This window comes from Dipteris shenzhenensis, chromosome 19 (assembly GCF_047967505.1).
Source record: "Dipteris shenzhenensis isolate YYH24624 ecotype China chromosome 19, Dip_SZ_1.0, whole genome shotgun sequence".
NCBI classification, from domain to species: domain Eukaryota; kingdom Viridiplantae; phylum Streptophyta; class Polypodiopsida; order Gleicheniales; family Dipteridaceae; genus Dipteris; species Dipteris shenzhenensis.
In genome coordinates, this window is record NC_141614.1 from 47,315,682 (window position 1) to 47,330,228 (window position 14,547).

General features: G+C 44.4%; 1 protein-coding gene across 7 annotated transcripts in view; it reads left to right on the forward strand.

The window, feature by feature from the left end:
* Positions 1-1,513: 1,513 nt before the first annotated feature.
* Positions 1,514-14,547, forward strand: part of ACD5 (Diacylglycerol kinase family protein) — a 74,899-nt gene continuing 61,865 nt past the window's right edge. Inside the window, exons 1-7 of one of the 7 annotated variants that reach the window (XM_087390538.1) lie at positions 1,514-1,667; positions 3,540-3,615; positions 6,674-6,998; positions 8,620-8,790; positions 8,891-9,058; positions 9,143-9,235; positions 9,598-9,690. In XM_087390538.1, coding sequence (XP_087246664.1) covers positions 6,726-6,998; positions 8,620-8,790; positions 8,891-9,058; positions 9,143-9,235; positions 9,598-9,690 — 798 coding nt within the window. In that variant the 5' untranslated portion in view covers positions 1,514-1,667; positions 3,540-3,615; positions 6,674-6,725. Of the gene's footprint in view, positions 1,668-1,941; positions 2,115-3,539; positions 3,616-6,673; positions 6,999-8,619; positions 8,791-8,890; positions 9,059-9,142; positions 9,236-9,597; positions 9,691-14,547 lie in introns of those variants that run through there. The other 6 variants (XM_087390539.1, XM_087390540.1, XM_087390537.1 and 3 more) reach the window with 6 other exon arrangements.

The following is a 14,547-nucleotide window of genomic DNA, read 5'->3' on the forward strand; positions in this document are numbered from 1 at the left end:
TTTTTATAATTCCTTTTCCTTCTATCTCACAAACACTCCCTACCTTTTCCTCCCAATTGTTTTCAATTTCTTTCTTAAAGCTCTAAAATTCCCCCCCCCCCCCCCGGCATCTTTAGCTAATTTTCTCTTGTTTTCTTCCCTAATTTTTCCTCTTTCCTCTTCCTTCCCCATAATTTTCCCTAATTTCACTTGATTTTCCTCCAATATTTTTATTTAATTTTTAAAAACTAACTTTTTAAATTATTTTTTCATTTTTTCAAATTCTCTTTAGGCCCCCTTTTTTACACCTTTAAAGTCCACATTGAGCTATTTAAGTCAGTGTTTAAGCCACTATTTATTGTGACCATGATAACAAGGGAGGGGTGGCTTGACATCAAGGGACACCGAAAATGGTGTCGACTACCCGCTCTACTGTAGTTTAGGCCCCATGGTGGTCCCCATTTCCCTCATTGGCTCCGCTTTACTAGGTAGCTGCAACAAAAAATGGCGAGATGGAGCCCGTCTTCACATGTCTTGCAGACCATTAATGAAGGACCAAAATAGAGAGATAGGTCAGGCATTTCGATTGCATTCCGTCAAGAAATTTCTTGCTAGATGTTTATTTTTTGGCGTGCAAAAAGGAAATTTATATTGAAGAGGGAAAAAAGATAGCATTACACAGTGCACATTGCAGAGCTTTGTATAGGCAGTTACAAGTGCCTTGGACTCTCTACTTTCAAGTAGTAAACTTCTCAAAAAGTCCTGTCTAATATCATACCTGACCGTAGAGAGCACGTTGGTACTCCTGAAGACTAGTGAATTTCTAGCAAACCAAATGTTATTAGAATTAGGGGCACATGTCAGCTTGAAGCTCATTGGAATCTATCGATGTTATGGGCACATGTTAGGATAGAAATCCTATAGGCAAGTGAAGCAGGGTTGTTCATTCCTATTGGATATCCCCCTCTTGCCAGTCCTTGCCTGTTTGTGTAGCCTGATTGCATCTGGTAGGCATCCGATTGCCTTCCCTACTTGAACTATGCCAAAAGTGGTGCATGTGCGCATGGTGAGAAACTTCCGGGGCGGGAATTTATGGGTGCCCTTAGGGCATGGTCAAGCATGGCCCCTACTTCTCAAATTAGGCAAAGTGGTCTAACGAAAAAGGGCGAAGTAGTTGGTTCTCTATGCATTAAATGCTTTTAGGATGGCCTCTACAAGCGTGACACCTTCGTTATTTAATTAAATGCACATGCAACACCAACAGCACCACCAATGGGAGAAATTTGTTGCTTGCAACCGTAACTTTTGGCGTGAACGTGACAACCAAAAGCAGTTTTGCCGAAGTAGAAGCCATGCGTGTGACTGTGCGCTTAGCCACAATTTGGATAGTTGCGACTTTCGAGAGGAGGATAGGTTTGAAAACTTAAAGGCACGTGCATCACAAAGCGAATAATTAAATGCCACGTGCCGTGGGTAGAACGGAGGAATATTGAGCACTCATTCCGTAAATTTGTGGCTATGTATGAACATTTTCCTCAGCATAGCTCTTCAGTTCCTAGCATTGCCTGTAGATGTGCCGGTCACCTTGATGTTCGCCAGAGTCCACAGCAGGTGATCAGCAGCAATGGACGTCCTCACCCCATGATCTCGTCGTCTCTCTGGTCTTTCAAATCATCCCTCGCGCTCAGGTCTCTGGCCCCTCCCCGCAATTCATTTCTTAAACGGATTTCTCGTTTAGGGAATGGAAATTTTCAGCCTTTCGCCTTCACCAGACTTGACTGTCCTCTTTCCTTGGAGTTCTTTTGTTTGCGCGCATTTTGTTGACCTTGTTTTTTCTTTCGCTTAAGCCTCTATAGTCAGTGTGGCTCTCTCCTCAATAACTGTCCTTTGTTTGGATAAGGCCAAAGGTAAAAACCATCACTTGTTTCATTCTCTATTTGATCAGATGCACTTTCAGTTTCGAAGCTCGCTGCTTAGTTCACGGCTGACTGTTCCTATAAGTGCTTGGGTTGACAGCAGCCGACGATACACCATGCCCACATCCTCTGTACCCAGTAGCTGAAAGTTAATTGTAAGGTCCTCTGTCAAGTGATTAGCTTCTCTCCCCCCCGAAACTACGCAACTGGAAATTCGAGGTAAGGAAGCTTTGTTGGATTGGCGGTCTCATACACGTATTCCATTCCTCCTCCAAAGATTTTGGGACATTCCGTTAGTTCACGTGAATATGTGGCTTAATAGAATCTCACAAATTATAATGATGATGGCTTCTTTTTCTTCCCATCTGGATTGTTGAGTTATATCCAAGGGCTTTGTGGTTCTTCTTCTACAATGAGCAGTAAGGTCGTGGGATTGTTGATTCAAGAGGAATAATTGCAGAATCTTTGATGATAAAGCAATTAGTCGGCAAGTATTTTCCAGGGGAAAAGGAACATGATGATTTCATGAAAGTATAGGTTTGATAGAAGAAAGGACGCCAATCGGTTGCAAATGAGTATAGAGAGTCAGGCTTCCTCAAGATGAGATGGGCCACACATACGAAGCAGATATGGCATAGACTATGAATAAACCTTTGTACCAGCTGCAAGCTTTATCAAGGGATGTTTTTTTGTGAGATCGTAAGCAAAGGAAAGTCTTATATTATGGAAAGCAAGGGAAGTACTAACGTATTATTGGAAAAAGCATCGTGGTAAGAACAGATTGAAGCCCAAGGGTTTAGGAGAATGCCTTCTATGGAGAAGGGATTCCTTGTGCAAATGGTGTATGGGCGATGCTTGGTACATGGATAGTAGAGCAACCACTTCAGTCACGAGGAGCTTTCCACTCTTCGTGTGCTATCTATCTCTACCTAGAAGCCAATTTCTACAAAAAGTCATTCTCGGCTCTGATGGTCTATTGGACAATAGAACTATTGAGCGACCAAGCAAATGACCAACAATGGTGGCTAATTTTAATGCTGGCCAAATTGGATCCCAAGGTCATTTGTCATATTTTGATAACGATTGAGAGTGTTCTATATAAGGAAATGTAAGACTACCATGATCACTAGAGATGGAGAAATGAATTCTATTTTATGAGACCTTTACATTCTAATTTCTAATCCGTTGTAAGAATTTCTACAATGTTGGCTATAGGAGAGAACACAGAGGCTATAGTAGCAATCTAACTAGACATTAATGAAATTGATGAATGTTAGGAAACTATAACATGGACTTTGGTATTTCAGTGATCTGAGAATATGTAAACCTTAAGAGGATTTAGATTTGACTTTGAGATCTCATGATGAGAGAAAGTCAAAGCAAAATGGAAAATGCGTAAAGACTAGACACCAAAAATTATTTTATTATCAATTCTCAAAATTAAGCTATGCAAGATCAAGGCAATTTGGTGACATTAATGTATATATTAATTGCAAGACATCCAAGATGGGAGCGCCAATGATATTGAGAATATGACTTTTGAGAATGATAAATTGATGTCAAACCGATAAGGATTGATGTTTCATAAATGTAGGTTTTATTATCTTCTTGCAGTAATTTTGTGCATTGTTTATTTGATTCTAGTTGTTTGTGTAGGGGCATCACTACAAGACCCTCAACCATGTCAAAACATTTCATCAATGCCACACTACTAGCACTAGTAAGACATATTTTTCTCCATTCCTTTGTTATTGACAAAAATCTTGTTGTTGAGCTTCTTGTCCCCACAATAAAAGCAAGTGTGATCCTTATTCCTACCCTTAAGTGAAATCCCAAAAGACAACAAGACATTCAATCCGATTCCACCGTTTTCTATGTAATGAATGTACTCATATCTAAAAGAGGGATTTACTATGTCTCTGCAAGCCATGCCTTGCAGAAACGTTTCCGCCTCTCAGCGGTTGCTCTCGAATCGCATAAGATTTCTTTAGTTCTCGATGGGCTGCTCCAAATCTCTTAGTAAAAAAGAAAATTGGATCTATGTGATTATGTATAGATTCTCGTGCCCTTAATAAGTGACAGTTAAAAGTAAGTACCAATGCCTTGCATTTCCTTGATCAATTGCAAGGAGCTAAGCACTTTAGTAAAATTGATTTACGTTCTAGGTACCATTAAGTAACGATCCATCTTGATGATGTACCCAAAACTACTTTGAGAACCCATAAAGGTTATTTTCAATGTAATGAGTGCTTAGACCCTATCTAAACAAATTTGTAGTTGTCTTTCTAAATGATATGCTTATCTTCAATAAGACTAAGTACAAGGTCCCACGTTATGACACTCATGATGTTATGTCATGGATAGGGGTTATAGCTTTTAAGGAGCCACATGATGTGGCAAACCACCACATACATCCATCATGGATGAAGGGGATGGTTGCCACATGGCACCATTCCACAAAGTCCATCTCATGTGGCCTTGCCATGTGTCACACAAGTACGCACTCACCATGCCACTCACTCTAGGGTAGCCAATCAGATGCAGGTTTTGCATCTCTTGCATGTCTTTGATGCATTTTGATTGGACACAATGTGTCACTCTGCCACATAGAATGAGGATGAAGCCCTAGCTTCTATGAGAAGGCACCAAGAAGCTTCTCGCTCTCGCCTCCTCACTCCTTAGGTAGTGTTTACTATATTTGAGGCTCATTTTGCTGCATCCCCAATTGTATGCTTTCATTGTAGCAAGTGTTGGCATTTTCATTACAGCAATTCATGTGTGTATGTGTGTATGTGTGTCTGTGTGTGTGTGTGAGCGCACGCATGCGCATGATGTGTCCCTGCTGCCCATGTGGCAGTCTTGGACTCCATCTCAGATTTGCCCCTATAGAAGCCTCTCTCTCTGCCCATGTGGCATATCTCTCGCCTTTCTTTCTGTACCCCCCCATGTCCTCCTCATTTGGGGCTCACAAGTGGGGAGGTGACCAGGATACCCAACAGGCCTAGGCAATATATTGGCATGAGGACTTTAGCCATGGGAATTCATTGATTAGTATCTTGATTGTGGATCTTGGCCATAGGCATGGGAAGCTAGCAAGCTAGTCCGATTCCTCCCTTGTGAATGGGATGTCCATGGTCTGGGATCCGGATGTCTACTGGGCTAGGGGAAGGCTTGTTATGTACCTATGTGCTAATCCCCAAATTAGCATACCTAGTACGAACACAACCTATGCCATGACTTCCTAATTGGTACAAAGCTAGCAAAGAAAATTGGCATTGAAACAAGCCGTGAACGGGGCTGGAAACTTCAATTGCAGCAAGAAGGATGAAACATAGTAGGGATAGAAGGTGGGAGAGGGAGGGAGAGAACAAAAACACACCCATAAATAAGCCCCCCCCCCCCCCCCCCCCCCCGGTCTTGATTGCAATAGAAATCGCTTTGTATAAGGCGGCTCACGTGGGAGTAGAGTCTAGGTACAATTCTCAATACAACTGGGAGCCTAGAGGCCTTAATGTATGAAGTAGGCCAGCCAACTAGAAAGCATGTGGTTCCTAAAAGCTGGGCTTGCTTTTCATGCCTAGAAACCAGTAGAAACCCAGTATAGCTGCTTATGCTTGGGCACTGATGACGACACAAGTGTTACTTTTCTTTTTAAGTATGTCTTCCTTTTGTTATGCAACGCTAGAGCTGCAAGTGTAAGAGAAGCCTATTCATTTGACTCCCACTCTCTTGGTTCGATTTCCCCTTCCCCTTCTCATTTACCATTCATTCAAAAAAAATGATGGAGTGTAGGAGGGTTTCTTTAGCTTTTGCAACATTCCAATCATTGACTGTAATATAATTAACAGCTGCAGAGGATGTCACTGTAGTTGGGATGCATTACATTCCTCAGACTGTTGTCTTTCCCTTGAAAGTGGTGTCAACTCAAACTTGTACAGTGCATACCTAGGCAATTCAAGCAGGATGTGAGACCAAATGAACTTGCAACTATGCAGAAAACTACAGGTAAGAATTCTCATTGACGAGTGTTCACAGCACCTGCATACTGGGCTAAAACACCAATCATGAGAGATGGCATTGCTGAGATCTCACAGAAGACAAAGCTACACACTCCTCAGCCCATGCTGCCTGCAAATGGCTTCAGTATTTGCTTGCTGGAGTGTGCAACGACAACGCCCCCCCCCGCCCCCCCCCCCCCCCCCCCGGCCCTGCTTCCCCCTCCCTCTTTCCCTTCCCTTTACACCTGACTGGTGTTTGCAGACACAGACCACGTGTGCCCCACCTACATGACTGCAGATCTGGCCCGACTCTTGCTGTTCAGCCACCAACCTGCTGCTGCTGCAGTTATCTACTGCCAGGCCTATAAATACACCCTGGCTGTGCAGCCCATCTGCTGTCGTGCAGCCCTGCTGCCATGCAGACGTGTTGCCGGCCAATCCCAGCCCTGCTGCTCCAATCTCTGATGGATACAACCCTCCAAACAGGTCCAGATTGCTGTACAGCTCCCTGCTTCAGTTAACACTACCTTCCCAAGTCTCATGACCCCTTGTCCTTCTCATATGGGGTGGGTCAGTGACATTTCTAATAAATGTCTCATGTCGTATAGTTGGCTGATTTGGCAGTTGGTCTCTTGTTGATTTTTTGATGACTTTGCAAAATATAGTATACATAAGATTGCATACTGTGGACGATCACAAACATATGGCTAGGATCTTGAAACTGAATTTTTTGCCAATGAATTTTTTGTATATGTTTTAAATGAGAGTTTGCTTTTGCAGAGAAGCATTGTGCGGTTTCAAATTTGAGAAGGTATCAAGAAAAGCTCCCAAAATGGGTGAGTCTATGGATGTAGACCACATGTTGTTTGCTTCATCACCAGTGAAGTATGGTAAAAAGCGATTGCGGCATGAAGCTCATTTTGAGGAGCTTCAGGACAATTGTGGGGGATACGGGCATCTTGATCGGACTTCTTCAAGGTACAGTGGCAGCAGGGAAGATATTCTTTTGGATACCGACTTCCACTTGGACAATTGTGGCTTGGTCACTATGGTTCTTTCTCACGATCGTCTAGTTTGGCACACTGCAGAAGTTGAAGACAAACTTGTAAGATATTCTTGTTGCCATGTTAACAGATCTAGAAATACACCCCCCCCCCCCCGGCCAACCCCTGGGACCTGGTGGCACCCCTGCCCTCTCCTTTCGAGTGGTTCCTTTCTGTATTTTCTTGTTCTTTTTCTAAAAAGAGGTCATAACATTAGAGTGATGACAATGTTGGTCCCCTCTGGTTGTCAAGACTGTGTATGATTGGTGATTCTCTTCAATGTTAAGAGTTTTCTATTCTAATTACACTTGGAGAATTCCAATAACAAGCGATATGTTTATGTCTCTATATATAAAAGCCTTTCTGGGTGGTGATGACATGACCAGGGATGCCAAACTTGCTGATACCCCCATAATGGCAAGGTTTATGTTTTGAAGCTTTCTGAGGGAATGCTCCTTAAGGCAAGACTCCAACTGGGGATATTGATTTAGTTTATGATGCTTGGGATTAACTTGAAGTTAAATCTTACCACAAAGTCAATACAAAGGAAATTTATATGATGTCATATGGTCATGTGTGTGTATGTGTAAATGTATGCTGTTGGAGATATAGGGTCAATGCCCCACCTGTGAGCCCTCTTATGAAAAAAGCTCAGGAGCTTGATACCTACATAGGAATGTGGGTAGATGGACCAGTAGGGGCGTATGAAAAGTACTTGCAAGTCCTGAATTGAATGGTGAGCATAAGAGATCATTAGGCTCATTGTAGTTCCATGCTTGTTCTCATGAACATTGACAAAATGGGGCCTCCATTTCCTAAAATCGTTGCTTGGCTATACACTTATCTCCACAGAAAAGTAATCACTGATGGAAAGGGTGCCTGAGCAGTCTCGGAGTTTCTGATCACAAAAGGTTGATGGTCTCTGTTTCTCAATTGCAGCGTCTTATAAATGATATGTGGGATATATGCTCCCAACTCCTTTGAATGGAGCCTTTTTGTTCATACCATCTCACTTGATGGCTGTAAATTTTTTGTTACGTTCATTGATGATTTTTCCAGATCCACATGGATCTATCCCATGAAATAGAAATCAGAGTTATTTCTGCGCTTTGAGCTCTTCGTGGCTATGGTTGAAAATCCTTTGGCATGCAAGCTGAAAACCCATAGCCCCAAAGAAATGTTTATGAGGAAGTTGATTTGAATCAGTGAAGTAATTGCTCAAGTCAGCGATAGAGTTGATGTTTATAAGTATGACCAGTACTTCCAAGTTGCTCAATTGAGCGGTGAGTGTAAGGTGATCATTGAGCTCATAGTTGTTGCACGCTTGGTCTCATGAGCATTTGACAAATGCACAGGGATGAAGCACGGGTCTCTGTTTCAAGGAGTCAATGCTTGAGGTGGCTTGACTATACACTTACTTCCACACAAAAGTAATCACTATTCTATAATCTACAATTTGCAAATAACAAAATGCAAAGGGTGTGTGCAGTCTCTGGACTTTCTGATTGCGATAATTAGAATTGCTGTAATAATTCTCCAAAGAAATGCCTACAGTTTGCTAAGGCAGTACTTTATGTTGTCTCAGGACTAATGGTTGTGGCTCTTCTTTGAGCTTGCATTTTCTAATTAAAAAAGTTCCGAGTTATCCAGATATCCATACTTTAAACTTGTAACTTTTTCCAGGGCATTGGATTCATGTGTTGCTGTGGTCCATCAGAGAGTGGCGATGCTTCAAACAGTCTGTCTTTATCAGAAATATACGCAGTTGAATTTTTTGAGGAAATGTGCAATCAGCAAAGTGCAAGCGATCCATCTTTGCCATGTTCAAAAGAGGCTAATAATGCATTGAGGATGGTACAAACCAATTTTTTGTTTGAAGAACTGGTTTACATTTCTTTCAATCCATTTAATGTCTTCTGATGATCTTCTCATAAAGTCTCTGCAAAAAGTTTAGGTGCATCATTTTGCTGTCCATGCATACCAAAAGTCCTCCATTCAGAAAGGAACATGGATTCCCAAATCGTATATATTCTGGCATCTAGATCCAGCTGTTTGCAAGAAATGGTCAAATCAAATCCAATGCTTGATAGATGAAGACAACAAGCGGCCTAAGGCTCTCCTGGTACATGAGAAGTTTCAATAGAATTCTTAAACCAGTTTTCTGGAAAGTATACAGGTTGTAACTCTTCTGAGTGCTTGCCGTCAGGTTATAATCAACCCCTTTAGTGGGAAGAAAACGGCATCAAAAACTTGGGAAGAGGTGTCTCCACTTTTCAGCCGTGCAAAAATCAACACAAAGGTAAAGAGAAATTAAATAACAGCTTATGAGTAGAGGTCAACAGCACTGGTTTGAGGTTTGTCGTTAAACAAGCTGCAATGTTAGTTCATTTCTTCACACAGCACGTCTCTGAATGAGGTGTACTGAATTGATTGGATTTGTTCAAGCACTAATCGTAATTCCAAATACTATTCATATAGGGTAGCAATCCTTACTTAAAGAGACTGTAATCTATTCTTGAAGACTTATGGGTGTATTTTGTAATCAGTGCGATGTGGATCCGACAACTGGAAATGCTTTCAGGCTTGCTGACTATGTCTGGAGGAATTTCAAATTGTTAGTGTTCCATTGTTGTAACCATAAGTCTGAATACCCTTTTGCAGGTGTTAAAGACAGAGAGAATCAGGCATGCATTCGACATTATGAACGAGGCTAGTGATGCAGAGCTGGCAGAATTAGATGGGGTTGTTGTTGTTGTAAGCAATACATAGCCATTTTAACTAACTGAACCTTGTTCAGTGTATGCTGGGATAATGTTCAGAATAAGTATGGAATCTATTAATTTGACAATAGAAGAAACTAAGAGTCTATTGAATCACTATACTTAAAGAAAGAAGTTTTTGCTGATGTGTATGCTTCCCTTAGAGCCTTAATGCCATGTGAGCATTGGTGAACACGCCTCTTGCAGTGGACTCTATGAGAACTTGGAATAGCGGGAAAGTGTTTTCAAGTCTAAGCAGAGGCACAGAGAGATTTATTTCAGAACTTCAAATTCTTTTTTGTATAAGCAACAATATGAGGGGACCGAGGAGCATGATGTCTGTAATCTCAAGACATTGTTAGTGTGAATGGATAGAAGAATGGCCAACCACGGTAGAAATTGTTTGGTTAACATTGGGTATACTTATGTAAAAGATAATGGCACAAGGAAGGCACAAGTTCTTGGTCTAAATGTGCATGGCATATGAAAAGCTTGTCATAGAGAGAGCACATTTTGTCATGCTTTGTAAAAATAGATACACCCTGGATCTCAGGGCGTTCAAGCATGACAGGGGGAAAAGAGCTCTTTTACAATCTATGAGACTGCAGCTTATTAATTGCACCTGGAAAAGGCAATGGCAAGTCGGCAAATCCATATTGAAAGGTGAGAGCTAATGGATGTAGGGACAAATGGAGGTTGTCAGGGGAGTTTGCTCTCAACAATGCAGAATGAAACAGTGGGTAGATGAGCAATAACTATGTACAGAGTCGGGAGAAAAGAAAGAAAGAAAGAAGCCTTAGAAAAGACTTTAGAAGGCCAAAATTACCTATGTGGTCCAAAGACCATGAGACCCGGCCCAGACAGCATGAGATCACATATGACTTCTTCATAGGAGAAGATGTAGCTGGGAGACCCCATGATCGTGACCCAGACTTCTAGACATGCCAAGTCAATAGGAGACTGGACATCGGCCCAGCAAGCACATGAACTTCTATTTATGCTTGAAATAAACCACCATACAAATCAGCAAAAACCAAAAGCAGTGCTGAATGGGAAAAGAAAGAGAGCTGGTTGATGCCATAAAAGGGCCAACCTGTTTTCGGAGAACCCAGCATACTGCCTGGGAAATCTCTGGAATAGGGGCTAACAATCAAGGTGGCGGAGTATACAACCAGCGAATACTTCTCGTAGTAAGGATATAGAAAGCCATGCCTTGCAGAAACGCTCCCACCTTTTGGCAGTCGCTCTAGAACCTAGAGTCCCATGCTTCCAAATGTCCCGTCGGAAATGTGCAAACAGTGATCTTTGTAGAAGTTGAGCTTCACTGGGAGCTCACTCAATGCCAACCAGGTCCCGAATATGTGTACTTGTAGAAGTTCCTCACGTATGACCTGGTTGACCTCATGATACAGGCCCAAGTGAGAGAAATGGTGCACCAATGGTGAACGGGAAGGGGGGTAATTTGTCCATGTGGAGCCCCAAACTCTCAAACCATCTGCATGTGCGTGCATACTAGCATCTCTGATCACCCTCAGCTGTCAGGGTCATAGAAGAGGATAGTGCTAGCTGTGGTAGTCTAGTTGCCCTGAAGTGCAGTTGTCGTATCCTCTGACACGGCACAGACAAGTGATGACCTGGAATGCCGCATCTAGTTGTAGCGGAGACTACCCAAACTCAGCCTGAATGATTTGATGAGGAACTGATGGCTTATTGCGCATCATCCGCGACGGCTTGAGAACTTGGAGACGCCCTACCGGAGTCCTCTCTGCATCCGAGATCCAGTCCCCAACAATGGCTACCGTACATGCTTACTGGCCGGACCAAGGAGTCAAAAAAGAGAGCCATGGTCCGAGGGTCCTGAAAGTGTGAGTGGAAGCACTATCTCTCAAGCCTGGCTAACAAGGTAGATCCTCTTCTCAAACGGGCCTGCATTGTCAGTCTCATCATAAAAATAGGACCAGAAAAGAGAACCCTAGATAGGTGTATGATGAAACAATCTCAGTTGGTGATCCATCAACAGTGAAGTATTCTATATGCATAGCTGCTCGGGATGCGTTCATATGATATGATATGATTGTATTAGAGACCCTTCAGGATCTATGGAATTGGTGACCACTATCAATTAATAGTGATCCCTTACATCCAGTGAGACAATTTTCAAACTTGTCATGTATTTAGTACGTGTTGGTCTAGCGTGTGTGTTAGACCCAGTACCTTGTTGCGATGTTGCAAGTACTGGTTGCGATGTTGCAAAACCTCTTTCAAGTAGCTTCCTAGCTTTTTGGCTGGCTGCTTCAGTAGTTTGAGAGAGAGAGAGAGAGAGAGAGAGAGAGAGAGAGAGAGAGAGAGAGAAATAAAGTTTATTAAAGTCTTCGGAAGACCGATGGGTCTATAAGACTGAAAAACCTGGTACAAACGAGCTGTGGTGGTGGAGCTACTAAACGAGCATCCACACCATCACTAAGTCCTAAGTACAACATAGTCATTTTGGTGGTCGACTAAATATCAATCTCATCATCATCATCACCAGGACATCAAGGTGGATGGAATTGGCGATCGAGTGCTGTTGGCCACTCACAAGTGCAGCCCTGGCACGTCTCCTGGTCATAGCTCTGTGTCTAACCAGGACTATTGTGACCTTTGTCGGTCGGGCTTCGACTCTAAACAGGGAGGGGATGTCTCCACCCTCTGTTTGAGCTGTCAGGTCACTGGCTCCGGGTCACGGTCATGTCGAGGCCTCGTCTCGTGGGGGTCCATGTGGTCTGGCTGAAAATACTTCGTGATAGAGCTTTGAGAGGGATCAGCCAAGGAAAAAGTCTACTGCTGTCTCCGTGCTCGAAGTATCCTCTCGCGGTGTCTGAGTACCTCATGAAGGAAACCTGCCAAACATCACTGGTCTGGGTAGGAGAGGAATCGGGCCAAAATCCCATTAGCTATCTTTGAAGAGGTAGTAGAAATGCCCTCAGATCTCATAGTAAACAAGACACCCGAAGATGGAGTGCTCCTCTGTCTCAACCTCCTGCATGTCACATGATGTGCATATGCACCTCTCCCTGGGTAGTCGCTCTCCTCTGCCGCTCTCTATACGAAGTCTATGTGAAGAGATCCGGAACTACCCAATAGAGATCCTCAGTGAGTGGGGTAAGTAGATTTGCGTGTATCCTGGGGGGTCAATGAAACCCTCCGCTGTAATATGTAAGAAGTGATCTCTGTAGAAGCTAAGCTTCACTGGGAGTTCACTCGGTCCCAACCAGGTCCGAAATGTGTAGTTGTAAGAGATCCTCATGGATTAGTGATCTCTGTAGAAGCTAAGCTTCACTGGGAGTTCACCTGGTCCCAACCAGGTCCGAAATGTGTGTAGCTGTAAGAGATCCTTAGCTGGTTGACCTCGTGTGATAGGAGGGGAGAGAACAGAGCATCCATGTTGTACTGGAAGGGAGGTATTCTATCCATATGGAGCCCGAGTCGCTCAAACCATCTCTCTGTGCATGCATACCAGCGCCTCTGGTCCCCTCTTGCTGCAAGTGCCATAGAAGAGGACAGTGCTAGCCATGGTAGCTTGCTACGCCGAGAGGTGTAATCCCCATACTCCTTGACTCGGTACAGATACGTGATCACCTGAAATGCAGCATCTAGCGGTAATGGGGTACCCAAACTCAGCCTGAATGATCTGGTGAGGAACGGATGGCTTACCTCGAATCATCCATGATAACATGAGAACCTGTACATCACATCTGAGTAAATAAGGCTCCCCGTGAGCTCCTGTTGAGCCGCCGCACCCCCCTGGCTGCCCCGTTGCCTCGCCCCGTACACCCCCCTCTGCTCCCTCTTTGCACTCCCTCGCCCTCCCCGCCTCCCCTTCTGCTCCCGCCCCTTCTGCTTCTGCCGCCCCTTCTGCTCCAATCTCCTTGCCCCCCATCCACCCCTCCTGCTTCCGCCTTTGTTGCCTCCCCCACCTGCTGCGCCCCTGCCAGCCCCGCTCGCTCTCCTCCACCTCCGCCAGCCCTGCCCGCTCCCGCCACCTCCATCTCCGCCTCCATCTCCTCCACCTTCGCCCCCCGCCACCTCCGTCTCTTCCACCCCCGCGTCGTCCTCCTCTCCCCCATCGGCTCCCCCCCTCTCCCGCCTCCTCTCCGCTCTCTTGCCCTCTCATTTCCTCATTTTCTCCCTCTTCGCCTTCTCGCCCTCCTTCCTTCTTCGCCTTTTGCCCTGCTTCCTTTTCTATCCTTGCCCCCTCCTTCACCTGCCTTGCCTTCGCCTCCCCCTCTGATGCTTTTCTTCCTCACCCTCCTTTTCTTCTTTCTCCTTGCAGCGGGCGCACTTGTGCTTGTTAAGGCGAAAGGACCTTGGTGGTGACCCTTGATCTGGTCAGAGGGGCTCTATCGCAGCACCCTCGAATCCCACAGCCGTTAAGGTTCTTCTTTCCCTAGCTGACAAGCAACATGTACAACAGGCAGTTCAGTCCCTCCTGGAGAAGGTGCTTGTGGGTAGAATTGTGGGCCTCACACCTATACGGAGACAGGTGCGAGAGTGGGCTTGGCATTAGAGGGAGACCACATCCAGGAGGTCACCATCTATGGACGAGGCATTTTCCTCATCCAACTGAGCTCCCTCGACACTGCCTTGACACTTGTGGAGCAGAGCCCCATCGTCCTTGGCCCGCATCTTGTCTACCTCATTCCTTGGTATCATGGGTTTACAGTGGAGGACATGAATACGACAAATCATGTTCCACGTTTTCCGGTCACATTCCGCTTCCCAAGGCTTCATACTCCGCTTCCCAGGGCTCCCCAAGGAGTATCGAGCCATCCTCCCTTCCATTGGTTGGGCATTTGGCACATTGCTCGAGTCC